Below are 22,039 nucleotides of genomic sequence, written 5' to 3'. Positions count from 1 at the left end.
CTGGGGGGGGCTGGCTTGGCTCAGACCCACATTCAACAGGACACCAGCCTGTGCTGTTCCACCTCTCCCAGGGCCTATGGGCTCTGTGCCACCTCCCTGAGCCATGTGTGGGGACCCCAGCACAGGGCTGAGCACCGCAGGGGCCACTTCACAGCCGGGAATGGGTTTATTTGCAGCACAGATGGGGTCTGGGGGTGGCCAGGGGCCGTGGCGGGGGGCTCTAGCGAACATGGTGCGCCGGCTTGGGCAGGATGGTGGCCAGGACGAAGTCGATGAGGCAGGAGGGCAGATAGGAGGCCGGCAGCCAGAGCAGTTTGGCATCCCAGCCCGCGCTGTAGCGGGAGCGTGGGTGCCGGGCGCTCAGCGCGTGCTCCACGCAGCATGTCACTTTGCTGAGGTCGGCGTCGCAGATGATGTTCATGATGAACCGCTGCACCTTGAGGTCTGGGGAAGAGGGTGGAGGGAGGTCAGGCAGCTGGTGGGGTGGGGGGCAACTGGGGCTGTGGGCATCCGCCGGCCCACTCACACTTGTGGAAGAAATCCTCGCCGTAGCTGAGCCGCGTCTCGGGCGCCAGGCGCTCCCAGAGCTGCCGCAGCGACGCCTCGATGCTCTCCAGGTTGGTCACCGCCGTCTTGAAGAAGCCGGGCTCCACGATGCTGACCTTCACCCCGAAGTGGTACATGTCCCTCCTGTGGCAAAAGCGGCCGTCAGGGCCTGGGGGGGACATGCTGCGCGGCTGGGGGGGGCTCGGCACCCACCGCAGGCTGTCGGAAAAGGCCTCCACGCAGTACTTGGAGATGCAGTAGCCCCCGCCATTGGCAGAGAGGCGGCCCAGCACACTGGAGGTGTTCACCACGCGGCCCCGCGCACGCTTCAGCAGCGGCAACAGCTCGTGCGTCACCTCGATGGTCCCAAAGGCGTTGACGGCCATCACCTGGCGATAATCTTCCATCCCCATCCACTCCGTGGGGCCGATGGGGTTGGCCACCCCCGCGTTGTTCACCAGCCCAAAGAGACCTGGAGAGGGGCTGTGTGAGGTTGGGGATAGCAGGCACAGTCCCCTCCTGTACCCCTACCCCATGGCACCTCCGCTGGGACCCCCACCCTGCCTCCAGTGACACCCTCTCCTCCATACTCTTTTCCATCACTTTGCAGGGAACCTTTTCCTCCCAGGACCCCTCTTGCCCCTAACCTCTTTCCAGCCCTGCTTGCCCTTTGCCTGCCCTGGTGGGACCCCCCCCCCGCCCCCGGCTTCTTCTGCCCTGTAACACAGCAGGGACACCCTCTTCCCCCCTCTCCTGGGACCCCTCCCGGGGTCCCACTTTCCCCCTCACCTTTCTCTCCCACCTCAGCCCGCACCCACTCTGCGGCGCGGCGGATGCTGTCGGAGCGGGTGACGTCGAGCAGGGTGGTGCGGAGGTGGCCGGAGCAGCTCCTCTGGAGCCCGTCAGCCCCCTTCTGGGTAAGGCAGGCAGCCAGCACCCGGTAGCCGCGCCGGGCCAGCCGCCGTGCCAGCAGGTTGCCGAAGCCGCTGTCACAGCCGGTGATGAAGACGTGCTTGTCCTTGACGGAGGGCAGGGTCCGGCGGTCGCGCAGCAGCCAGCCCAGCGCCCAGCCCAGTGCCGCCAGCACCACGTACAGCCACATGCCGGGGCCTGGGGGCCAGGCGGAGGGTGGCCCCAGCCCCCTGGGCTCTGCCACTCCCTGCCAAGTCCCCCTCTCCACCCCACGTCAAACCCAGGCTCTTCGCTGCCCATGCACCCCTCCCCATGGGGGGGACCCTCAGATCCCCTACCCCACAGCACAGGGGTCAGACCCACGTGGGGGGGTGGGAAAAGCGGGAGGCTGAATATTGACACCCCCCTGCTGCTTGGAGTGGATCCCTTCAGGGTCTCGGTCTGTGCCTCATGGGGCACCTGGGGACCCTGGGTCTTTGCATCCCAGGGTTGGTGTGAGCACCCTACGCCATCCCCCCGAGCTGGGGGAGCACCCTGAGCCCCCCATCCACCCTCAGACGTGTCTCTGACCAACCTCTGTGCAGCGGGGCCCAGGCTGTGCCGGGGATTAGCTGGGCACAGCGTCAGCACCTGGCCCGGACCCAGCGCCCGCGGGGCAGCCCCGGGGGGGGGGCCAGCTGCCCCTCCCAGCACAGGGATGACCCTGTGTGCCCTCTGCTCCTGCTCTGCCTGTGGAGGTGACCACCACCGCTGCCTCTGAGACCCCCAACTCACCTGCCAACACATCCTATTCTCCCCCAGCTCAGGAATTCTGGGGTGGGGACTGTGTCCTCCTCCAGGACGCCTTGTGGGGACTGCCAGGGGGTGCCAGGACTCTCTCAGTGTTCCCAGCAGCGGGTGCTGGCTGGGGGTCATAACCTCACCAGGATAGGGGGGTCCAGGATGAGCCCCCACCCAGGGCCAGAGGGGACACACTGAGCCTGCCCTGGGTCCCAGCCAGGTGAGGGTGGAAAGTAGTCCCCTGCCCCTGGGGCATCACCCCCTCAGTGAGGGCTGATACAGCCCCCACTCCCCCCATCTACACACATACCTTCGGAGGGGCAGAGGACTCTGCTCTAGGCGCTGCTGTGGCTGCGGTGGCGGCAGAGTCTGACTGAGCCAGGGGGGCCGTGGCCGCTCCTCCCCCTGCGCCGGGGCAGAGCCCGCAGCCAAAGTTCACGGCAGGACGAGCACCCTCCCGGACTCCTCCTGCCGGGTGCAGCCCCAGTGGGGATTGGAGACACCCCTCGTTGTACTGGGGGATCCTCACCATGCAGGAACCCTGCTCAGAGCCGGGGGGAAGGCACCTCCCTCCCCAGGCACGCAGAACCCCCTCAGCACCCCTGGGAGGGGGCATTGCTCAGAGATGAGGGGCTGAGCATCCCCCTTCCCGGGGATCAGAACCCGCCTGGCCAAGAAGGGGCCCTTTGTCTGCAAGAAAAAGGAGCCTCAGAGCCTGAGTTAAGCAGTAAAGAGGATGAGGGGGCTTAGGAGGGGGCAGTCAAGGGCTGTGCCAGGGCCCGGCACGCGCCTGGTGCCGGCCTCTCTTTATTGCGGCACCAAGGGACTCCCGGGGCAGCCGGGGCTCTGCCATCGTGGCCCAGGCTCTGTCATGGCAGCCCAGGCCCCGGCAGCAGCAGCTCAAGAGCAGGAGGGCTGCAGCTGCCCCTTGTAGACGTACTCGAGCGCCGTGGCGATGGTTCGCATGTCCAGTTCAATGCTGCGCGCCCAGTTCTCCACGTCACCGATCTCCTGTGGGGAGGGGGGGTGGGCTCAGGGAGCAGCTGGGGGGGGATATGAGGGAGTCTCCTGATGCCAAGCGACTCCCCCCTCACACACCCTGTGATCCCCTCACCTTGAGGGCCTGGTTGAAGTTCTCCACCATGGTGATCCACTGCCCCGTCTGCTTGGCAAACTGGGCTGCCTGCACCTGCAGCGTCTTCACTTCGTGGTCCAACTTGCGCTGGTTGACGTAGGCCTGGGCCACACTGGGGGGGACACACGGGGGTGGGACCCTGCCCCTACAGCCCTGGGGGGGGTCCCCAGAGAGGAGGCAGCCAAGAGGGGAACCAAAGCACTGGCGGTTGGGGGGGGGCGTGGGATGGGGAATTGAGGAGGTCCCTGAGTAGGAGGTTTTGGGGAGCTGGCTGGGGTTTATAGGGTTAAAAGGGGCTGGGGGTCATGAGGGGTCACGAGGGGACTTAAGGAGGAAGGGGCTGGGAGGTCATGGAGGTCCTTGGCTGGGGGTGGAGGAGGCAGCGTAAGGGGTCTCTGGATGTGGCTTTGGAGGGTCCTGGCTGGGGTTTGGACCCAGGGGCTGGGGTCAAAGGTGGGGGGTCCTTGGCCATGGGTCAGGGGAAAACCTTGGCCGCGGGTTTTGGGGGGAGGGTCTTTGGCCAGAGGTTTTGGGCAAAGGGCCTGAGTTTGTGGGGTTCCTTGGCCAAAGGGTCAGAGGGGTCCTGGGATGAAGAGCTGAGGGTTGGGGGGGTCCTCGGCTGGGGGTCTGGGGGGGGTCCTTGGTGGGGTTTGCGGCTCAGAGTTGAGGTCGCAGGGGACATCTCGGGGGCCTCACCCCACGTTGAGGTGGTCGACCAGGGCCTCGGTCAGGCGGGTGGCCGCGGCGATGGCATCTCTGCGCCGCCGCTCTGGGGGGTGGGGGGGAGGGTCACGGCCATGAGAGGCGTGTCAGCCCCCCGACATCGTGACGTCACCAGGCGCCGCGTGACGTCAGCGCGCGGGGCGATGACATCACACCGCCTCTCCCCCCACATACACCGGTTCTCCCCCTCTCGCCCCCCGCCCCACCCCGTCGCCACGGGGCCGGGGGGCGGGCTCACCCTGCAGCTCGCGCCGCTCGCCCTGCCGCGCCTGGTGCTCCTTCAGCAGCCGCGACAGCATGGCGCCCGCGGCACGTGACCGCCGCCCCGCCGTGACGTCACCGCGCCGCCCCGCGCGCCGCCCCGCCGGCCATGGCGGGCCCGCAAAGGGGCTGGGGGGGGCGGCTCGACGGGCCCGTGCGGGGCGCTGCGGGAGGGAGAGCGGCCTGAGGGGAGTCTGGGAGCCACGGGCGGTGGTTCAGGGGCGAGTCTGAGGGGCTGAGTTGGGGTCTGCGAGCCTGGGCGGGGGTCGGAGGAGGTTTAGGACCATGGATAGAGGTTGGGGGGGAGTCTGGGAGCCTGGGCGGGGGTCGGAGGGGTCTGCACAGTGGTCTGGGGAGGCTCTGACAGCCTGAGCGGGGGTCGGAGGGGTCTGCACAGTGCTCTGGGGAGGCTCTGACAGCCTGGGCGGGGGTCAGAGGAGGTCTGGGAACCGGGATGGGTGTCAGAGGGGGTCTGGGAGCCTGCGCAGGGGTCTGGGGAGGCTCTGACAGCCTTGGGTGGGTGTCAGAGGGGGGTCTGGGACATGGCTGGGTGTCGGAGGGAGTACCCTGGGACTGGAGCTAAATCTCAAATCATCCAGAATGGTCTTTGTCAGGGCATCCCAATGTCAGGTGCGGCGTGTTGTGTGCCAGCACATAATGGACGGGGCTGGTAGCGGGAGGAATGAGCTGTCAGAGGAGGGGGGAGGGAGCCATCCGGGCTACCCAGATGCAGCTGCTGCCAACAAAGTGCACGGTGGAAATTGAATTGCCCTGCGGAGTGCCGGAAGGGTGAGCTGGCAGAAATGAGAGCCGGGATGCGGCTGATCTCACCGGCTTAATCAGCCCGAGACCTGCCATGAGCCCAGCTCGCTGGCCAGGCGCCGGCTGGCCACGGCCGAGCAGAGTCAGGAGCAGAGGAACATCACGTCATCCCCTCGAGCTGGGCAGGAGAAGGCAGTGGGAGGCAGGCTGAGGCTGCAGGGAGGGGGCTGCGGTGGGTGCTGGGGGTGGGCAGAGCTGGGGGTGCAGCACGAGGCTCTGTCTCCTCGCAGCGTCTTGTCGACCTCCCTTCAGGTTCACGGCTGCATGGGGAGTGGGGTGTTCGTCCCCTCATTCCCTCTGGATTCCTCCCGTGGGTTCAGCTCCGTGTTCCTGTGCTGCCTCCCTGCTCTGGGCTGGTGACTCGGGGCAGCTCCGGCTGCAGCTACAGGAACTCCAGCACAAAATGTGGTCAAAGATAAACCAGTGAGGGGTTTAAAAATAACCCCGGCACGCTCCCCACGCGCCTGCAGCAGCCCTGGCCTGGGCGAGAGCAGAGCAATTACCGTCGTTAGCTGACGAGCTGTCGGCACAGCCTGCGGAGGCGCTAGTCCCTGCCCCCGGGGCTCGGTGTGTGCCGGGGCAGCCGCTCCTCCGAAGGACTCGGGAGTGTCAGGAGGAGGTTGGTGCTTGCAGAGGGAACGGCCGGCAGCTCTCCCGCCCGCGGGAGCCCCGGGACCGGCCCTGCCTTCCCCAGGAATGAGCATCGCTCATCCCCTCGCTGGGACGGATAGGGGCGGCTGATCCCCTCCCCACAGGAGGCAGGGAGGAAGGAAGGAGTTCACACCTCGCCCAGGCTCCGGCTCCCGGCACGCGCCGGGGATGCGCCTCGGCCTCCCGGAGCGGCCGGGACGCTCACGTCGGGGGGCACAGGGGCTGCCGCTGTGTGGTGTCGCCGCCTCGCTTCTCCTCCTGCTGCTGACAGGCAGCTCCACGCCAGGAGCCTGGGGTTGCTTCAGCCCTTCACGGTGTTTATGGTGCTGGTGGGCGGGAGTGGGAGCTTTTCCCTCCCTGCAGTGGGTCCCGTCCTCGCCTGCCCTCGCTGCTCCCTGGCTCCAGCTGTTCCTGTGCCTGCGAAGCACTTCCCTGGTCGGCCCTTCAAGCTCTTGACCCTGCCAGATCAAAGCCAGGGCTCAGAGCAACGGGAATCCCCCAACAAGGAGCTTTCTTCTCTTGACACTGAATTGCTGAATGACCGCCCCCCCCAGCATTGAAAACCCTCCTGCTCCGTGCCTGAGGCTCCGACATCCTGCCGTGAGCCCAGGCTGGGGGGTGGTAAATGCTCCCCCAGCAAACTCTGCCTCATTTGGAAGTTGTCTCTTGTAAATCGAAGCTGAAATTCCCTGGTGATGGCGTGGCAGGGATGGGGAAGCCCACCGGGAGCTCACCCAATGCAGCCACGGCAGCGCCCGCGACGAAACTCAACGGCTGGCAGCTGTGCCGGGGTGGGATGAGGCTATGAGGGGGTGGATGCGTCCTCTGGTGCCTTCTGGGGCTGGAAATCCCCAACTCGCTGGGGGTCTGGGCCAGCATTCCTCCCAGCAGCTAGGCTGGGGGCAGAGCAGGCAGGGGAAGGCGCTGGGATCCCGTCCCCTCGGCCCCAGCTCCTGGGGTCACTGGGACCCGAGTCGGATTTTGTGGGGTCTCTGTGCTGGGGGATGGCAGCAGGAGCCCAAATCACGTTTTTATCTGGACCGGCTGCTGATCTCACTTCCCGGCCACAGCCACCTTCCTGCCTATTTATACTGGCGTGATGTGTCCTCTGCCATCAGCAGAGCTGCTGGGGGGGCAGCGGGGGGCTGAGCAGCCCCTGGGGACTGGGCCTGTTCCCATCCTCTGCTCCCAGGCACTGATCGGCCCTTTCCCACGTCAGGAGCAGGACAGTGGGGACATGGGGAAGGGATTTGGGCTGCAGAAGAGGAAAGAAGGGGCAAGCGTGGGGAGGGCTGGATGGCAGCCAGGCAAGGGGTGAGCTGCGGGACACAGACCCTCTTGGCCCTGCCCTCGCCCCCTCAAACACAGGGCTGGCCAGCAGTAAGGAGGAGGTCAGGGTTGAAGGGCTGTTCCTGTGTCCAGCGTGGAGCTGGAGCTCATTCACAGGACTAGAGCAGCCCTGCCAGCTCCCAAATAGCTTCACCGGCCTTTGGAGAGCGGGAGTGGTTAAAAATAGCCGGTGTGCTGGAAAACATGTCAGCCCCCGCCCCCCCCTTTCCCTCCCCCCCACCCCAAAGTTGTCGTTTGGGGCACGGGGCTGTTCTGGAACCACAACTGCTCTCATGGGACCTGTCCCTGCTTCCTGTGGGGTCCCACTCCTGCCCTCTTGACTTGGGGTGCAGGGCGGTTACTCCTTGCCCAGCCTGAGGTGGTTGAGGTGCCTGGCAGGAGTCAGGGACAGGGCTGTCCTGGTCCCCTTCCCACTGCCGTGTCCCCACCGTGATCCCCACGAGCACGGCCTTGGTGCTGGGGTGCTGCTGGGATGGCAAATGTCTGGTATTGAGTGTTGGGCGTATCACTGCAGGTGATGGGGTTTGTGGGGTGTCAGGGTGATGCCTCTCTGCACACTTCAGCTCACAGAGGGTCTGGGGATGGCCAAGTACCACCCCCCCACCTTGCCCTCCTAGCCAGAGAGCTCCCGTTGTGCCCAGTCCTGGCCCTGGCAGGGGATTAGGCACGGTTTGGGAACTCTGGTGGGGGTATCACCAGTGCCCTGGGGCTGGGACTGCTGGGGAAGGGTCCCTGGGCAGCGGTGCCAGGGCTATGCCAGGGTGTCAGCTCTGCGCTGTGGGGTCTGACCGCGGGCTCTCACGGTGCAGCATCTGCAGGGTGCGATGCGGGGTGACGGTCGCTCTGCCCTGCCGGCTTTGGGGGGTGGATTTGAGGGGGGCGCAGTGCGTGGGGAGGGGCGGGGCGGGGCGGCCGCGCTCCCACGCCGGGACCCACCCGCGGCGGGGCGGGACGGAGCCGCCGCTGCGGATCGGCGGGGCCGGGATGGCGGGGGCTCGGCGGCTGTGGCTGCCCTGGCTCCTCCTGCGGCTGCTGCCGACCGCAGCCTTCAACCTGGACGCCACTAGCACCCTGCTGAAGGACGGCGACAAGGGCAGCCTCTTCGGCTTCGCCGTGGCTCTGCACCGGCAGCTCAGCCCCGAGCCGGCCGGGTGGTGAGTGCGGGGACCCCCGGGGCCAGGGAGCCGCCGGACCCCCGCCGGGCAGCTGGTCCGACCCCGCCGGTCCGGCTCCCCCACAGGTCCTCGTTCCCCTGCCCTGTGCCCTCTCCCCGAGACCGCTCCCGGGGGTCTTCCCGCCGCTCCCCGGGCCGCTGGAGGGGACGGGTCCTGCCTCGGACGGCCCCGGGATGCCGAGACCCCAACGGGCTGGAGACCCGGGGAGAGGGACGAGGACGGGGAAGGGGACGGGACCAGCCGCTGCAGCCGCTCCCGGGTTATCCAGCAGGAGCCAGTGTGAGGATAACGAGGGAGAGATGGGGGGGTGTTTAGGGGGCGATCGATGCCCCGAGCACGGTCCGGTGGTGTCCGGGCAGATGGACCCCCCCGGCCGGGCCCCTCGGGCCGTGCCCGCCTCCCCCGCGCCCGCTCGCCGTTGAGCTGGCGAACGCCCACCCGCCGCGTGCCAGGGCACCCACCGCAGCGGCCGCGGGTCCCGTGTCCTCCCGGGAGCCCAGCCTCGGTGCCTCCGCAGCCCGAGGCTCCCACGGAGCGCAGCCCCTATGGCACCTGTGGCGCGGGGGGATCTCCGGCTGCTGTCGGGGGACCCAGGGATCTCCGGAGGGCGCAGATCTCATGGCGCTGCCGCTTCCATCCTCTCGCACGGCCGCAGCCACTCGCCCCCGTCCCCCCGCCGGGCCGGTGCCGCGGGACGAAGCCACCCGCCCCGGCAGCCGCCTCTCTGCATTCTTGCCGTCGGGAGTTATTTTGGCTTAAGCTCCCGGGCAGGTGCTGGCAGAGCGGCTGGCACCACAGTGGGCTCAGCCCCGCGGGCACCGGCGACCCCCCGCCCATCCCCTCCGTTCCCCCGCAGGGCTCGGGAATGGGTTTTGGCTCCCCAGGCTCCTTATCCGGTCCCTGGTCCTGGCTGTGCCCGGTGCCCGGGTGTGGGGTGCACTCCTGTGCCTCCCTCTGGCTCCCTCCTTTTTTGGGCATGTTGCTGTAGGGTTATTTTGAGTGAATTCCAGTTTATTTTTACCGGCTCTGCCTCCCTTCCACCCCCTGGGGCTCCCTCGTGTTCTGAGGCCACCATGCCCTGGGGAGAAGGGCTGGCAGTGGCCACAGGTGGCCCACGGCCACCAAGGAGCCACTGGCATCACAGCACTTACCCGACATAATAGGAACCCCATCCCCTCGGGAGGGCTGCACGGGGTGGGGGTCTGTGTGCCCCCAAGGGGGACAGAACAGGGGGTTCCGGGTGTGCGTCACCTCCTGCGCCCCCTCCCTGCCCACGTGTGCCCCAAGCTGTGGCTGAGGCCTGGGAACGGCTGCGTGGGCTGGCAGTGCGTTGGGCTGGCACCATGCTGGCACAGCCAGCGGCGTGAGTTCGGCATGAGATCGGTGTGGGGGCACAGGGACAGCTGCATGGGGGAGACAGACACGCGCCAGCGGCTCTGGGTGGGTGCCAGGGAGCGGGGGGGATAAACCGGGTGTGCAAACTCTGTGTTGCATGGGGAGTGTCTCCTCCTGCCCTGACTGGGGGTCTCTGCCATGGCAGGCTGCTGGTGGGGGCCCCCCAGGCCTCAGCACTGCCCAGCCAAGGGGCCAACCGGACCGGGGGCCTCTTCGCCTGCCCACTGACCCCTGAGCTCTCTGACTGCTGGCGGGTGCCCATCGATGAGGGAGGTGAGGTGTGAACCCAGGGGTGCTGTGTCTGTAGGGACCCTCCCCCTGATCCCCACCCCTGGGGGTCCCAGTGGGGCTGACATTGCCCATCCCCACCAGTGGACTTGCAGCGGGAGAGCAAAGAGAATCAGTGGCTGGGGGTGAGCGTGAAGAGCCAAGGTGCTGGCGGCAAGATCGTGGTGAGCACCTGAGCTGGGGAAGGGGGAATGGGAGTGAGGGCTGTGGAGGGGGGGTCCCTCAACGTCTGACCTCTGCTCCTCATCCCCATTTGACCTCCAGACCTGTGCCCACCTGTATGAGGCGCGGCACCGGGTGCGACAGCCCCTGGAGACTCGGGACGTGATCGGCCGCTGCTTCGTGCTGAGCCAGGACCTGCGGGTGCAGGACGAGCTGGATGGCGGCGAGTGGAAATTCTGTGAGGGGCGGCCACAGGGCCACGACCGCTTTGGCTCCTGCCAGCAGGGCCTGGCCGCTGCCTTCAGCCCTGATCACCACTACATCCTCTTTGGGGCCCCCGGCACCTACAACTGGAAGGGTGAGGACAGCCGTGATCCTGAGGCCGAGTGAGGGCTGGGGGCTGTGTGTGGCTGTCCGGGTGCGTGCAGGTTTGCCTGTGCACGCGTGTGGGTGCGTGTTCCTGCCTGGGTACGAGTGCATGTGCATGCATGGTGGGTGTGAAAGTCACGTTTGGGAGAGCACCTGTGTGCTGCATGTGAGCTGCTGTAGGTGTGAGCTTCTGGCTGTGTGTGCTGTGGGTGAGCACGTGTGTGTGTGAGCTCATATGTGAGTGATCTGTGAGAGCTTGTGCACATGTGAGCCTAAATACTGTGTTCAGGTTTCGGCTTCTCACCAGAAAGACCCTGAAGTGCTGGAGTGTGTCCAGAGATGGGCACTAGAGATGGTGAAGGGTCTGAAGCAGAATGATGGGGAGCAGCTGAGGGAATGGAAGTGTTGAGGCTGGAGAAGAGTAGGCTGAGGAGAGACAGGAGCACTCTCTGCAACTCTCTGGCAGGAGGCTGCAGTGAGCTGGGGCTCAATCTCTGCTCCTGAATGACAAGAGGAAATGGGCTCAAGTTGCCCCAGGGGAGGTTGAGGCTGGAGCTGAGGCAGAACTTTTTCCCTGAGAGGGGTGTCAGTCCCTGTGCCAGGCTGCTCAGGGAGCTGGGGGAGTGCCCAGCCCTGGAGGGATCCCAAAGCCGTGGAGCTGAGGTGCTGAGGGTCAGTGCTGGGCTGGGCAGGGTGAGGGGAGTGGGGGACTCCATCAGCTTCAGGGGCTTTTCCAACCACAATGTTTCTGTGATCCCATGATCCTGGTTTCCATGTTTTGGGATGCCCATTCTCTGCCCGGCAAGTGCTGAGCTGTGAGGCAGCTCCTGTGCCCTTTGTCCCTGGGGGGAGGGAGGTCCTGTCCCTGTCCCCCCTCACCACTCCTCACTCTGGCAGGGAACCTGCGTGTGGAGCTGCTTAACCAGAGCTCCCTCGATCTGCTGCGCTACGATGACGGCCCCTACGAAGCTGGGGGCGAGAAGGACCAGGACCCCTCGCTCATTCCCGTGCCCGCCAACAGTTACTTCGGTAGGGGCGCGGCGGAGCGCGGTGCCCACCCTGACGCCCCTCTCTCTTTCTCTCCCGCCCGGCCGCGGTGCAGGGCTGCTCTTTGTGACAAACATTGATAGCTCAGACCCCGACCAGCTGGTCTACAAAACGCCCGAGCCCGGCGAGAAGGTGCCCGGTGCAGCTGGCGACGTGGCCCAGAATAGCTACTTGGGTTCGTAAGCGCCGATGCAGGCGGCGTCCCCGTGTGCCACCCTCCCTGGAGCCGTGTCCTGTGGTGTGTCCCTCGTGTCTGTGGAAGGGAGAGGAAAGGCGAGAGCTCCTGCAGCCTCTGCCAGGCCCTGCGAGTGCACACACCCATGTCCCTGTGCATACCTGTGTCCCTGTGCACACTTGTGTCCCTGTGCACACCTGCATGCACCCAGCATGCCGCCCTCTGCAGCACCAATGCATGCAGCATCATCCTCCCTGTGCACTCACCGACCACCCACGCTTTGCACCACCCTGTCTTTGTGCACATCCCTTTGCCTGCTCAGCTGTGCACACACGTGGCCCCACAAAGCTCCTCTCCAGTCCATCTCCCACAGTCACACACCTGTGGCCGTCACACCTTCCAGGGTGGAGGGTCTCAACTCCCCTGTGGGCTTCCTGCTCCATCCCTGTCCTGTGTCTGTCGCTGTGCCAAGACTGCAGGGGGGCACTGCCAGGCTGGGGGGCGGGCACAGAGCCTGGCATGGTCCTCAGCACCCACTGTCCCCGTTGGCTTATCTGTCCTGAGATTTCTCTGCATGGGGGGGCACAGTTCCCACGGTGGGGGGAGAGGCTGCATGGCGGGAGGGGGCTGTCACTGCAACTGCTGCACGTGGAGAAGGGGCTCTGGGCTATGAAGGGGGCTCTGCTGCTCTCTCCTGCTGGGAATGGGGCGGGGGGGGGTCTGGCTCTGCTCCAGGTCTTGCTGCTTTAGCCCCCAAAATCTTCCCTTCTCACCCCAAAATCTTCCTTTCTGTAATGCAGAGAGGGATTTGGTCTCCTTTTCTCCCAGCAGCTGCAGCTCCCACCTTAGTTTCCACTGGGCTGGAGATTGCTAGGGGCCCTCACAGTCCCTCTTCCCCAGCTGCAGCCACTGTGCCCCAGGGAGTGCAGAGCAGGGAAACTGAAGCACGGGCAATGCCCCTCTCCCCTGCAAACTCCCACAAAAAGCACGAGGGTCCCGAGGAGAGATTTACCTGCAGAGGGCTGAGCAGAGAGAGAGACGGACGGATGGACGGGCAGGTGGGGACGGGAGGGGGCGTCCGGGTGGGCACTGACACCGCTCCCCTCGTCAGGCTTCTCGGTGGACTCTGGCGCGGGGCTGACGCGGCAGCGGGAGCTGAGCTTTGTCACCGGAGCCCCCCGCGCCAACCACACCGGCGCCGTGGTCATCCTGCGCCGCGACAGCGCCAACCGCCTGGTGCCCGAGGCCGTGCTGCCCGGCCAGCAGCTCACCTCCGCCTTCGGCTACGCCGTCGCCGTCCTCGACCTCAACAGCGATGGGTGAATTTGGGGGACACCCCCCTCGTGCCCTGGTGGTTTTTTTCCCACTCTCGGTGCTCAGGGCACAGTTTGCTGGGGCCAGAGGGGTGATGGAGTGGCCATCCCGCAGATGGATGGACCTGGCAGTGGGGGCTCCCCACTTTTTTGAGCGCAAGGAGGAGATCGGGGGGGCTGCCTATGTGTACATCAACCCGGCGGGACGCTGGGACTCTGCCACTCCCCTGCGCCTCAACGGCAGCCGCGGCTCCATGTTTGGCATCGCCCTCAGCGCCGCCGGAGACCTCAACCATGATGGCTTCGAGGGTGAGGGGCTGGGGGGATGGTTCTGGGGTCCCCATGGGCTGGGACATCTGGTGGCATCTCATAGAGGGTCCTGGGAGGGGTCTCACACGACCTGTTGTTGCTCCCCCCAGACCTGGCTGTTGGAGCCCCCTTCGACGGTGCCGGCAAAGTCTACATCTACCACGGCAGCAACTTGGGCATTGTGGCAAAGCCAGCGCAGGTGAGGGGCTGCTGGGCAGGGGGTGCATTGCCCACTGCCACCCCTGCCAGTTCCAGCCATCACGGGCACCTTGTCCCCAGGTCCTGGACGGGGAGGGCGTGGGGGTGACAGCTTTTGGTTACTCCCTCTCGGGGGGGGTGGATGTGGACGGGAACCTCTACCCCGACCTCCTTGTTGGCTCCCTCTCTGACGCCGTCGTGCTGTACAGGTGAGAGCCCCAAGCAGCCCCCCAGTCCTGGACATCCCCCATCCCTATGCTCCCTTCAAACCCTCCCAGAGCATCCCCTGCCCTGGGGATCACTGAGTATGGTCAGGGTCCTGTGCAGGGGCGACTGCTGGGTCTGCACAAGGCTTGGGGTACCCTAGGGGGAGCCCAGCCTGGCACCCCCTGTTTCCTCCTGGCAGGGCCCGGCCAGTCGTCCATGTCTCCAGGAACATCTCCCTGATCCCCTCCAACATCGACCTGGAACACAGCAATTGCCAACACCAGGAGGGTGTCTGGTGGGTGCCACTTGCTCCTGAGACCCCTCCCCAGGCACACAACCAGGGCAAGGCTGGGGGTCGGTGCCCCCAAACTCACCCTGTGCCCCTGCAGTGTGGAGGTCCAAACCTGCTTCAGCTACACAGCCAGTCCCTCCAGCTACAGCCCCTGCCTCGGTGAGTGGTGAGAGACCGCAGGGCTGTGCCACAGGGTGGATGGGAGTCCCCCAGGGTGGGACAGGAGAGGAGAGACCCCCGGCACCGTGCCCATCCCTCTCTCTCCAGTGCTGGAGTACATGTTGGATGCTGATGCGGACCGTCGGCGCCTGGGACAAGCCCCTCGTGTCACCTTCCTCGGCCGCCACCCCTCGGACGCCGAGCATCAGTTCTCGGGCACGGTGGAGCTGCCCCGGCAGAACGCCCGTGCCTGCATCAGAGCCACCTTCCAGCTCCAGGTGGGTCCTGATGAGGGGTTAACATTCCTTTCCCAGGTGTGGGGGTTTAACATTCCTTCCCCAGGTGTGGGGGACAGGAATGGGTTGGTCTTCTAGGAAGAACTGTTTCCCTGAGAATGTTGTCAGCCCCTGTGCCAGTCTGCCGAAGGAGCTGGGGGAGTCCCCAGCCCTGGAGCTGAGGTGCTGAGGGCTGTGGGTCAGTGGTGGGCTTGGCAGGGTGAGGAGAGGGCTTGGACTCGGTGAGCTTAGAGCTTTTTTCCAGCTGAAATGATTCTATTGTATGATTCTATCCCCATCCCCATCTTTATTCCTATTTCCATCCCCCTTTTCTCCCCCTCCTGCAGGACACCATCCGTGACAAGCTGCGGCCCATCCCTGTCACACTCGCCTATGCTGTGCAGGGGACTGCGGCCACGCGGCAGAGCCGGGCAGCCCCCCTGCCCCCCCTGCCCCCCCTGCCCCCCGTGCTCAGCCCGAAGCAGCCCAGCAGCCACCGCACAGAGGTGGGCACTGGCTGCACTCCTGCTCCCTCCCCAGGGGTCTGGGCTGTGCCATCCTGCACACAGGGTGCCTGGATCGTCCCCATCCCCCATCATGTCCCCCCCAGGTGCATTTCCTGAAGCAGGGCTGTGGGGATGACAAGATCTGCCAGAGCAACCTCCAGCTCCGCTTTGAGTTCTGTGCCCGTGTTGGGGACGCAGATTTCCTGCCCCTGCCCAGGTGAGGGGGTGCCTGGGACAGGTCCTCACCCCGGGGATGCTCCGGGTGGGGTCTCATGGCAGCTCTGCCCCAGGGGTGCAGATGGCACTGCCATCTTTGCCATGAGCGACCAGAAGGACGTGGCCCTGGAGATCCATGTCACCAATGTGCCCTCGGACCCAGTGGAGCCGCAGCGGGACGGGGACGATGCCCACGAGGCGCTGCTCACCGCCACCTTCCCCCCAGAGCTGCCCTACTCTGCCCTGCGCCCCTACGACAGCCGGGCACCCTCGGTGCGGCGGGGGACAGGGGGCAGAGGGATGGGGGGGATCTTGGGGACATTGGAGGGACAAGACTGCTCCCGGGGGTGCTGAGGGTATGGGATGGAGCCAGAGCCGGGGATGCCAAGGGACGGGGATGGTCCCAGGGATGGAGGAACAGGGATGCCCTTAGGATGCAGAGGCCTGGTGCTGGGGGGGGGGGGGGGGGGTCAGTCCTGGGGGCTGGTGGGACCCCCAGAAGCGGGGATTTATCTCTCTGCCCCTTCAGGACAAGCCGGTGGTCTGCCTGGCCAACCAGAATGGCTCACAGGTGGAGTGTGAGCTGGGGAACCCCATGAAACGTGGAGCTCAGGTGGGCGCAGCTCCTCACTGCCCCCAGCCCAGCCCGGTGCCGGTCCCGGCACTCACCCCTCTGCCCTCAGGTGCGGTTCTTCCTCATCCTCAGCACTCTCGGCATCACCATCCAGACCACGGACCTGGCGGTGGAACTGGCCCTGTCCACGTGAGCCCCGGGGGTTGGGGGCTTTCACAGCAGAGCTCCACGCTTGGCCCTGTGCATGGGCACGTCTTTGGGGGGTGGGGGGGTATCAAGATGATGCTCCCCCTGACCCCCTCCCCACCTCTCCCCAGGATCAGCGAGCAGCCGGGGCTGGAGCCCGTGGTGGCTCGTGCCCGTGTGGTGATCGAGCTGCCGCTCTCCGTGACAGGGTGAGTCAGGATGGGATGAGGGGCCGGGATTCCCACCCCGGGGCTGCCCTGAGCCCTGGCTGTCCCTGCAGCGTGGCCGTGCCCCCCCGGCTCTTCTTCGGCGGCGTGGTGCGGGGGGAGAGCGCCGTGCGGCGGGAGAGCCAAGTGGGCAGCGCCGTGAGCTTCGAGGTGACGGTGAGTCCTCCGGTGCGGTGGGGATGAGGCAGACACACGGGACTGTGTGTCTGAGGCAGGGATGGGATGTAGCGGGGTCTCAGCCCCGCAGACCCCCGCAGACCCCATCCTTCCCCGTGCCCTTGGATGGGGGCTGGGCTGCGGGGGGTCCGTGCTGCCCCCCTCACGCCACCGTCCCTCCTCCTCGGCAGGTCTCCAATCGGGGACAGTCGCTGAAGACTTTGGGCTCAGCTTTCCTCACGCTCCTCTGGCCACACGAGATCAGCAACGGGAAGTGGCTGCTGTACCCGCTGCAGCTGGAGCTGACGGTGCCCCCGGGGCAGCGGGAGCCCTGCAGCCCGGCCGCCAACCCGCTGCGCTTGGCCCTGGTACCGCTGCGGGAGCGGGGCCGGGGCGCGGCAGTCCCCGGGGCAGGGGCTGCGCCGCCCCCTCCATGCCCCGTCCCTTCTCCCCCTCCAGGAGCCACCGGCGGAGGCTGAGGTCACCGAGGCGCCCGCCCCGGGGTCCTGGCGGGTACCGGCCCCTGCCGAGAGGAAGAGGAACGTTACGCTGGTGAGAGGGGCTCCTGAGGCTGGTCCCGGGGGTGGTCCCGCTCGGGGGGCCGGGCTGACCCCCCGCCCCGTCCCGCAGGACTGTGCGCAGGGCACCGCGCGCTGTCTGTCCTTCCGCTGCCCGCTGCGCAGCTTCGAGCGCGCCGCGGTGCTGACGGCCCGCGGCCGCCTCTGGAACAGCACCTTCCTGGAGGTACGAGGGGATGGGCGTGGGCCCCCCAGCATGGAACAGGGGCAGGGATGGGTCTCCCGGGACAGGGAGGAGGGCTCAGCCCGGCCCGTGCCTCCGCCACAGGAGTTTCTGGCCGTCACCTCCGTGGAGCTAATTGTCCGTGCCAGCGTTTCTGTCACCTCCTCCATCAAGAACCTGGTGCTGAAAGATGCTTCAACACAGGTCTGGCCTTAGCCCCCCAGCCCTCCCGGCCCCCAGGGCCTCTCCTCTCTACCCCCTGACCTCCGTCCCCTCCCCAGATCCCCGTCTCCATCTACCTGGACCCCGGGGCAGCGGTGGCTGGTGGTGTGCCGTGGTGGGTCATCCTGCTGGCCGTGCTGGCCGGCGTGCTGGTCCTGGCCCTGCTTGTCTGCATCCTCTGGAAGGTGAGGGACGGGGTCCCCACAGCGAGATGTAGCCTCTCCCCATGGCGCGAGGTCCCCTGGACGCGCCGTGCTGTGCCACCCCAGCTGTGCCACGCCATGTCGTGCCTTGCCACCTCACCCCAGCTCTGCCAGCCCTCCCTGAAGTTCTGTGCCACACCACCCCGGCTCTGCCACGCCACCCCAGCTGTGCCGTGCCGTACCGTGCTCTGCTGTGCCACTCAGCCTGGCCTTGCCTGGCCTCACCTTCTCGCTTCCTCCCCAGTGCGGCTTCTTCAAGCGGAGCAGCCCCAAGTCCCGCTACACCGCTAACTATTACCGGGCCCGCCTGGGGCTGCAGCCGTCCGCGGCGGACAGGCAGGCACAGGAGGGCGAGCGGTAACGGGGGCTGTGCCGCCCCGGGCCCGGCTGCGGGTGTGTGGGGGCGTGTGAGGGCTGCCGGTGTGCTGGGGGACGTGGGGGGCGGTTCAGAGCCTGTGTGCGGGCAGCGGTGTCCGGACAGGGACAGGAGAGGGTTTGCAGTGCCTGAACTGGGACGTGAGCGTTTGCAGTGCCTGCACGCAGCTCTGCAATGTGTGCAGTGCCCGAACTGGGATGTGCAATGCTTTACGGTGCCCAAACTGGGATGTCTGAGGGTTTGCAGTGGCTGAACTGGGATGTGCAATGCTTTATGGTGCCCGAACTGGGACGTGTGAGGGTTTGCAGTGCCTGCACACAGCTCTGCAATGTTTGCAGAGGCTGCACTGGGATGTGCAATGCTTTACGGTGCCCGAACTGGGACGTGTGAGGGTTTGCAGAGGCTGCACTGGGATGTGCAATGCTTTACGGTGCCCGAACTGGGACGTGTGAGGGTTTGCAGTGGCTGAACTGGGACGTGCAATGCTTCACGGTGCCCGAACTGCGACGTGTGAGGGTGTGCAGTGGCTGCACGCGATGGTGCCGGTGCTGGCGGAGCCCCGTGCCCCGGCGCCCCGGGGGCGATCGCGGTGTGAGGAGCGCTAGTGCCGGATCCGCACCGCCCTTCCCGGGGCTGCGGCGGCCCGTAACGAGCGCTCCCCTGCAGTTGGGCTTCTTCCGGCGGGCGCGCTCCCCGCCGCCGGCCGTGCCGCGGTACCACGCCGTGAAGATCCCGCGGGAGCAGCGGCAGCAGTTCCGCGAGGAGAAGACAGGCACGATCCAGCGCCAGGAGTGGGCCGCCAGCCCCGCCGACGCCAACGACGGCCGCGTCGCCCCCAGCTCGGCGTAGCGGACACCGGACGGACGCGGGGCCCTCGGGGAGGGTGCCGCGGGGCACGGCCCGCGCCGGGACGGGGCCGGGGAGACTGGGGGGAGGGTCGGGCCCGCGGCCTCACGCGACGCAATAAAAGCGGCGGCCGCCCCGCACCGAGCCCGTCCCGTCCGTTCCTCCGGGATCCGCCGCGATGGGAGCGGCCCGTAGCGGGCGGCGAGTGCCGGGCGCGCTCCCGAGCCCCGGCTGCCGCCCTGACGGGGCTGGGGCTCGGCCTCGCCCCCGGGCTGGGCCCGGCCGCCCCCGGCAGCCCCCGACCCCCGGCATCGGCGCCGGGCCGCAGCCCTGCCCTGGCCCAAGATGGCGGCGGCCTCCGCCGCGTCGGCTTCAGCGCGTGCAGTGACGTCAGAAGCGCTTCCGGCGGGCACCCGGAAGCGGCGCGGCCCATGGAGGCGGCCGAGCGGACGCGGGGCCTCCGCTGCCGGGGATGGTGAGGCCGGGGATGGGGAGGCCGCGGCGGCGCTGGGGGCCGGGCGCAAGCGGGGCTAGGCCAGGCGCCCCATTCCCGTCCCGAGCCCCCGGGAAGCCCGAGGCCAGATCGTGGGACTTACGTCGTCGGTCTGCCACCGTCTCCGTTCCCCTCAGAGCCGCGGCCGCTCTGCGGACTGATGGCGTCGGGAGCCACGAGCCGCTCCGAGGACGAGGAGTCGCTGGCGGGGCAGAAGCGGGGCTCGGCGCAGCCCTCGGGCGCCGTCCCCAAACGCCGCAGCTCCTCGCGGTACGGCGGGGCGGGGGGCGCGGAGCCGGACCCTTCCTGCCCGCAGCCCACCCACAGGCCCCGGCACTCGGAGCCGCTTCGCTGCTTCCAGGTTCATCAAGAGGAAGAAGTTCGACGATGAGCTGGTAGAGAGCAGCCTTGCCAAATCGTCCAGCCGGGCCAAGGGCGCCGGCGGCGTCGAGCCCGGGCGCTGTTCTGGCAGCGAGCCCTCCTCCAGCGAGAAGAAGAAGGTGAGGGAGGGTCCCGCGGGGGGGGGTGCAGGGGGTCTGGGTTGCTCACAGAGACCCCCCCAACCCCCGTCTGTGCCCACACAGGTCTCCAAGTCCGTGTCGGCGCCCGTGGCGCCCAGCCCCGTGCCCGCCCCCGGCCTCGCCAAGCGCATGAAGAAGAGCAAACAGCCTCTGCAGGTCACCAAGGACTTGGGCCGCTGGAAACCCGCCGATGACCTCCTGCTCATCAATGCTGTGCTGCAGGTACCGGCCCCGGGGGACCCTCCCGAGGGGGCTCTTTGGCGTTTCGGGGACCATCCCCTCACCCGCGGCTTTTCCAGACCAACGACCTGACCTCTGTGCACCTGGGGGTGAAATTCAGCTGCCGCTTCAACCTGCGGGAGATCCAGGAGCGCTGGTACGCGCTGCTCTATGACCCCATCATCTCCAAGTGAGCGCGGGGCGGGCGCTGGGGGCGGGGGGCACGGCCGGGGGGCTGTTGGGGTCTCACGCCGTCCCCCCTGTCAGGCTGGCCTGCCAGGCCATGCGGCAGCTGCACCCCGAGGCCATCGCCGCCATCCAGAGCAAAGTGCTCTTCAGCAAAGCCGAGGAGCAGCTGCTGAACAAGGTGGGATCGGTAAGAGCCGCGGGGCAGGGGGCTCCAGCACGGGGTCTGCGGCTCTCGGAGAGTCCTCGTGCCACGTGTCCCTTCTCCCCTTGCAGACCAGTCAGCCCACGCTCGACACCTTCCAGGAGCTGCTCCACAAACACCCCGACGTCTTCTACCCGTCCCGGACGGCCAAGGCCCTGCAGCTCCACTGGCAGCTGATGAAGCAATACTACCTGCTGGAGGATCAGACTGGTGAGGCCAGGGGGGACTTGAGTCCCCCCTTCCCGATGCCCCCTGTGACCCCCCCAGCCCCCTCACTCCCTGCGCTCCTGCTCTCTCCAGTGCAGCCGCTGCCCAAAGGGGACCAAGTGCTGAACTTCTCGGATGCTGAGGACATGCTTGACGACAGCAAGCTGAAGTGAGGGGCTTTAGGGGCTGGGGAGGGGAGAGGGGCTTCCCCGGGGGGCGTGGGGTGACAACAAGCTTATGGGAGGGGTCTGGGGAGCAGGGAGGGGACAGGGGCACCATCTCATCCCACCTCTTCCTCACCAGGGATGTGCGGGATGAGGTGCTGGAGCACGGTGAGTCCTGGCTGCTCCCCCTGGGGCAGACCCCAGGGGTGGGGAGAGGCCGGGGACCCCCCAGGCCAGGGGACAACTGCCCCTCACCCTCCTCAGCTGCCCCTTCCCCTTCTCTCCAGAGCTGACTGTGGCCGACCGCCGCCAGAAGAGGGAGATCCGGCAGCTGGAGCAGGAGCTGCACAAGTGGCAGGTGCTGGTGGACAGTATCACAGGTGAGAGCTTGGACCCAGGGGGGTGTCTGTCCCTCGCCCCTGCATCTATCTGTCTGTCTCCTCCCATCCATCTTGCTTTCCTCTCCCTCCCACAGGCATGAGCTCCCCCGACTTTGACAGCCAGACACTGGCTGTGCTGCGGGGCCGCATGGTGCGGTACCTCATGCGCTCCCGGGAGGTGAGTGCAGGGTCTGTGCCCTCCCCCAGCTCCCAGGGAGCCCCCTCAGGCTTCCCCCCAGCTCCTCAACACTTCCCTACCTGCAGATCACGCTGGGCAGAGCCACTAAGGACAACCAGATTGATGTGGACCTGGCGCTGGAGGGGCCAGCCTGGAAGATCTCTCGCAAACAGGGTAGGGGAGGATCAGGGCTGGGGGGGCTCTGGAGTGTGAGGACTTTGCTTCTGCTGCCCCCTTGCCCATATCCCCCCCGTGTCCCCAAATCAGGAGTCATCAAGTTGAAGAATAACGGGGATTTCTTCATTGCTAACGAGGGTCGGCGCCCCATCTACATCGACGGCCGCCCCGTGCTCGGCGGCAACAAGTGGAAGCTGAACAACAACTCAGTGGTGGAGGTGAGGGCTAGGGGGTCCTGGGGGGTCCAAGGGGTGGGTGGTGTGGGTCTGGAGGTCCCCTGCTCACCCTCTGCCCCCCTGCCCCAGATCGCCAGCCTCCGCTTCGTCTTCCTCATCAACCAGGACCTGATTGCCCTCATCAAGGCAGAGGCAGCCAAACTGGCCCAGCAGTGACGACAGCAGGGGGCTCCCCACAGCCCCCAGTTTGGGGACGGAGATTGTCACCTCCCAATAAAGTGTTTTCGTTGCCCCACCCTGGGAGTTGGGGACACCCGAAACTTGCTCCTTTATTGA

The 22,039-nt window shown here is 66.9% G+C and overlaps 4 protein-coding genes across 14 annotated transcripts; 2 read left to right on the top strand and 2 right to left on the bottom strand.

The window, feature by feature from the left end:
• Nucleotides 1-188: 188 nt before the first annotated feature.
• RDH5 (retinol dehydrogenase 5) lies at nucleotides 189-2,871 on the bottom strand. The gene is made up of 6 exons (XM_062015473.1): nucleotides 2,549-2,871; nucleotides 2,233-2,312; nucleotides 1,336-1,656; nucleotides 760-1,018; nucleotides 527-690; nucleotides 189-444 (listed from the first exon to the last, which is right to left on the bottom strand). The coding sequence occupies exons 3-6, from the start codon at nucleotides 1,646-1,648 to the stop codon at nucleotides 221-223; spliced, it is 960 nt and encodes a 319-aa protein (XP_061871457.1). The 5' UTR covers nucleotides 1,649-1,656; nucleotides 2,233-2,312; nucleotides 2,549-2,871; the 3' UTR covers nucleotides 189-220.
• Nucleotides 2,872-2,958: 87 nt separating this feature from the next.
• Nucleotides 2,959-4,412, bottom strand: BLOC1S1 (biogenesis of lysosomal organelles complex 1 subunit 1). Its single transcript, XM_062015474.1, has 4 exons — nucleotides 4,335-4,412; nucleotides 4,070-4,142; nucleotides 3,353-3,485; nucleotides 2,959-3,249 (listed from the first exon to the last, which is right to left on the bottom strand). Exons 1-4 carry the CDS (start codon nucleotides 4,393-4,395, stop codon nucleotides 3,139-3,141), a joined length of 378 nt encoding a protein of 125 aa, XP_061871458.1. The 5' UTR covers nucleotides 4,396-4,412; the 3' UTR covers nucleotides 2,959-3,138.
• Nucleotides 4,413-8,149: 3,737 nt separating this feature from the next.
• Nucleotides 8,150-19,078, top strand: ITGA7 (integrin subunit alpha 7). 10 transcript variants are annotated; one of them, XM_062015700.1, is made up of 26 exons: nucleotides 8,150-8,334; nucleotides 9,896-10,023; nucleotides 10,123-10,202; nucleotides 10,303-10,558; nucleotides 11,467-11,598; nucleotides 11,672-11,791; nucleotides 12,903-13,110; nucleotides 13,220-13,413; nucleotides 13,524-13,612; nucleotides 13,693-13,820; nucleotides 14,018-14,113; nucleotides 14,208-14,269; nucleotides 14,378-14,547; nucleotides 14,892-15,050; nucleotides 15,155-15,267; nucleotides 15,341-15,539; nucleotides 15,796-15,879; nucleotides 15,950-16,029; nucleotides 16,158-16,235; nucleotides 16,307-16,409; nucleotides 16,601-16,810; nucleotides 16,869-16,961; nucleotides 17,040-17,153; nucleotides 17,256-17,354; nucleotides 17,432-17,557; nucleotides 18,618-19,078. In XM_062015700.1, the coding sequence occupies exons 1-26, from the start codon at nucleotides 8,165-8,167 to the stop codon at nucleotides 18,798-18,800; spliced, it is 3,474 nt and encodes a 1,157-aa protein (XP_061871684.1). In that variant the 5' UTR covers nucleotides 8,150-8,164; the 3' UTR covers nucleotides 18,801-19,078. The 10 variants fall into 10 exon arrangements, with proteins under 10 accessions (XP_061871684.1, XP_061871686.1, XP_061871682.1 ...); XM_062015702.1 differs by lacking the exon at nucleotides 11,467-11,598; XM_062015698.1 differs by lacking the exon at nucleotides 11,672-11,791 and having other exon boundaries at nucleotides 16,601-16,777.
• A 49-nt stretch (nucleotides 19,079-19,127) lies between these two features.
• On the top strand, nucleotides 19,128-22,023 carry MCRS1 (microspherule protein 1). 2 transcript variants are annotated; one of them, XM_062015708.1, is made up of 14 exons: nucleotides 19,128-19,272; nucleotides 19,428-19,560; nucleotides 19,652-19,790; nucleotides 19,875-20,033; nucleotides 20,111-20,220; nucleotides 20,298-20,406; nucleotides 20,493-20,631; nucleotides 20,722-20,797; nucleotides 20,932-20,960; nucleotides 21,080-21,172; nucleotides 21,268-21,350; nucleotides 21,437-21,524; nucleotides 21,618-21,745; nucleotides 21,833-22,023. In XM_062015708.1, the coding sequence occupies exons 1-14, from the start codon at nucleotides 19,143-19,145 to the stop codon at nucleotides 21,917-21,919; spliced, it is 1,503 nt and encodes a 500-aa protein (XP_061871692.1). In that variant the 5' UTR covers nucleotides 19,128-19,142; the 3' UTR covers nucleotides 21,920-22,023. The 2 variants fall into 2 exon arrangements, with proteins under 2 accessions (XP_061871692.1, XP_061871693.1); XM_062015709.1 differs by having other exon boundaries at nucleotides 19,166-19,272; nucleotides 20,111-20,187.
• The last annotated feature ends 16 nt before the right edge of the window (nucleotides 22,024-22,039 follow it).

This window comes from Colius striatus, chromosome 26 (assembly GCF_028858725.1).
Source record: "Colius striatus isolate bColStr4 chromosome 26, bColStr4.1.hap1, whole genome shotgun sequence".
Classification (NCBI taxonomy): Eukaryota; Metazoa; Chordata; class Aves; order Coliiformes; family Coliidae; genus Colius; species Colius striatus.
Note: the sequence above shows the minus strand (reverse complement) of the source record. Positions and strands in the feature narration are given on the sequence as shown.

What these genes read in the sequence shown, in the direction of transcription:
- ITGA7 (XM_062015700.1), top strand. Translation starts at nt 8,165, where the DNA reads ATGGCGGGGGCTCGGCGGCTGTGGCTGCCCTGGCTCCTCCTGCGGCTG. An exon ending in CCATGAAACGTGGAGCTCAG is followed by an intron (nt 15,880 to 15,949) that starts GTGGGCGCAGCT and finishes CTCTGCCCTCAG; the next exon opens with GTGCGGTTCTTCCTCATCCT. An exon ending in TTGTCTGCATCCTCTGGAAG is followed by an intron (nt 17,558 to 18,617) that starts GTGAGGGACGGG and finishes GCTCCCCTGCAG; the next exon opens with TTGGGCTTCTTCCGGCGGGC.
- RDH5 (XM_062015473.1), bottom strand. Translation starts at nt 1,648, where the DNA reads ATGTGGCTGTACGTGGTGCTGGCGGCACTGGGCTGGGCGCTGGGCTGG. An exon ending in GGCTGAGGTGGGAGAGAAAG is followed by an intron (nt 1,019 to 1,335) that starts GTGAGGGGGAAA and finishes GCCCCTCTCCAG; the next exon opens with GTCTCTTTGGGCTGGTGAAC. An exon ending in GCCTTTTCCGACAGCCTGCG is followed by an intron (nt 691 to 759) that starts GTGGGTGCCGAG and finishes CTTTTGCCACAG; the next exon opens with GAGGGACATGTACCACTTCG.
- BLOC1S1 (XM_062015474.1), bottom strand. Translation starts at nt 4,395, where the DNA reads ATGCTGTCGCGGCTGCTGAAGGAGCACCAGGCGCGGCAGGGCGAGCGG. An exon ending in CGAGCGGCGCGAGCTGCAGG is followed by an intron (nt 4,143 to 4,334) that starts GTGAGCCCGCCC and finishes CCCACCCCCCAG; the next exon opens with AGCGGCGGCGCAGAGATGCC. An exon ending in ACTTCAACCAGGCCCTCAAG is followed by an intron (nt 3,250 to 3,352) that starts GTGAGGGGATCA and finishes CCCTCCCCACAG; the next exon opens with GAGATCGGTGACGTGGAGAA.
- MCRS1 (XM_062015708.1), top strand. Translation starts at nt 19,143, where the DNA reads ATGGCGGCGGCCTCCGCCGCGTCGGCTTCAGCGCGTGCAGTGACGTCA. An exon ending in TATGACCCCATCATCTCCAA is followed by an intron (nt 20,221 to 20,297) that starts GTGAGCGCGGGG and finishes CCCCCCTGTCAG; the next exon opens with GCTGGCCTGCCAGGCCATGC. An exon ending in GCTGGTGGACAGTATCACAG is followed by an intron (nt 21,173 to 21,267) that starts GTGAGAGCTTGG and finishes TCCCTCCCACAG; the next exon opens with GCATGAGCTCCCCCGACTTT.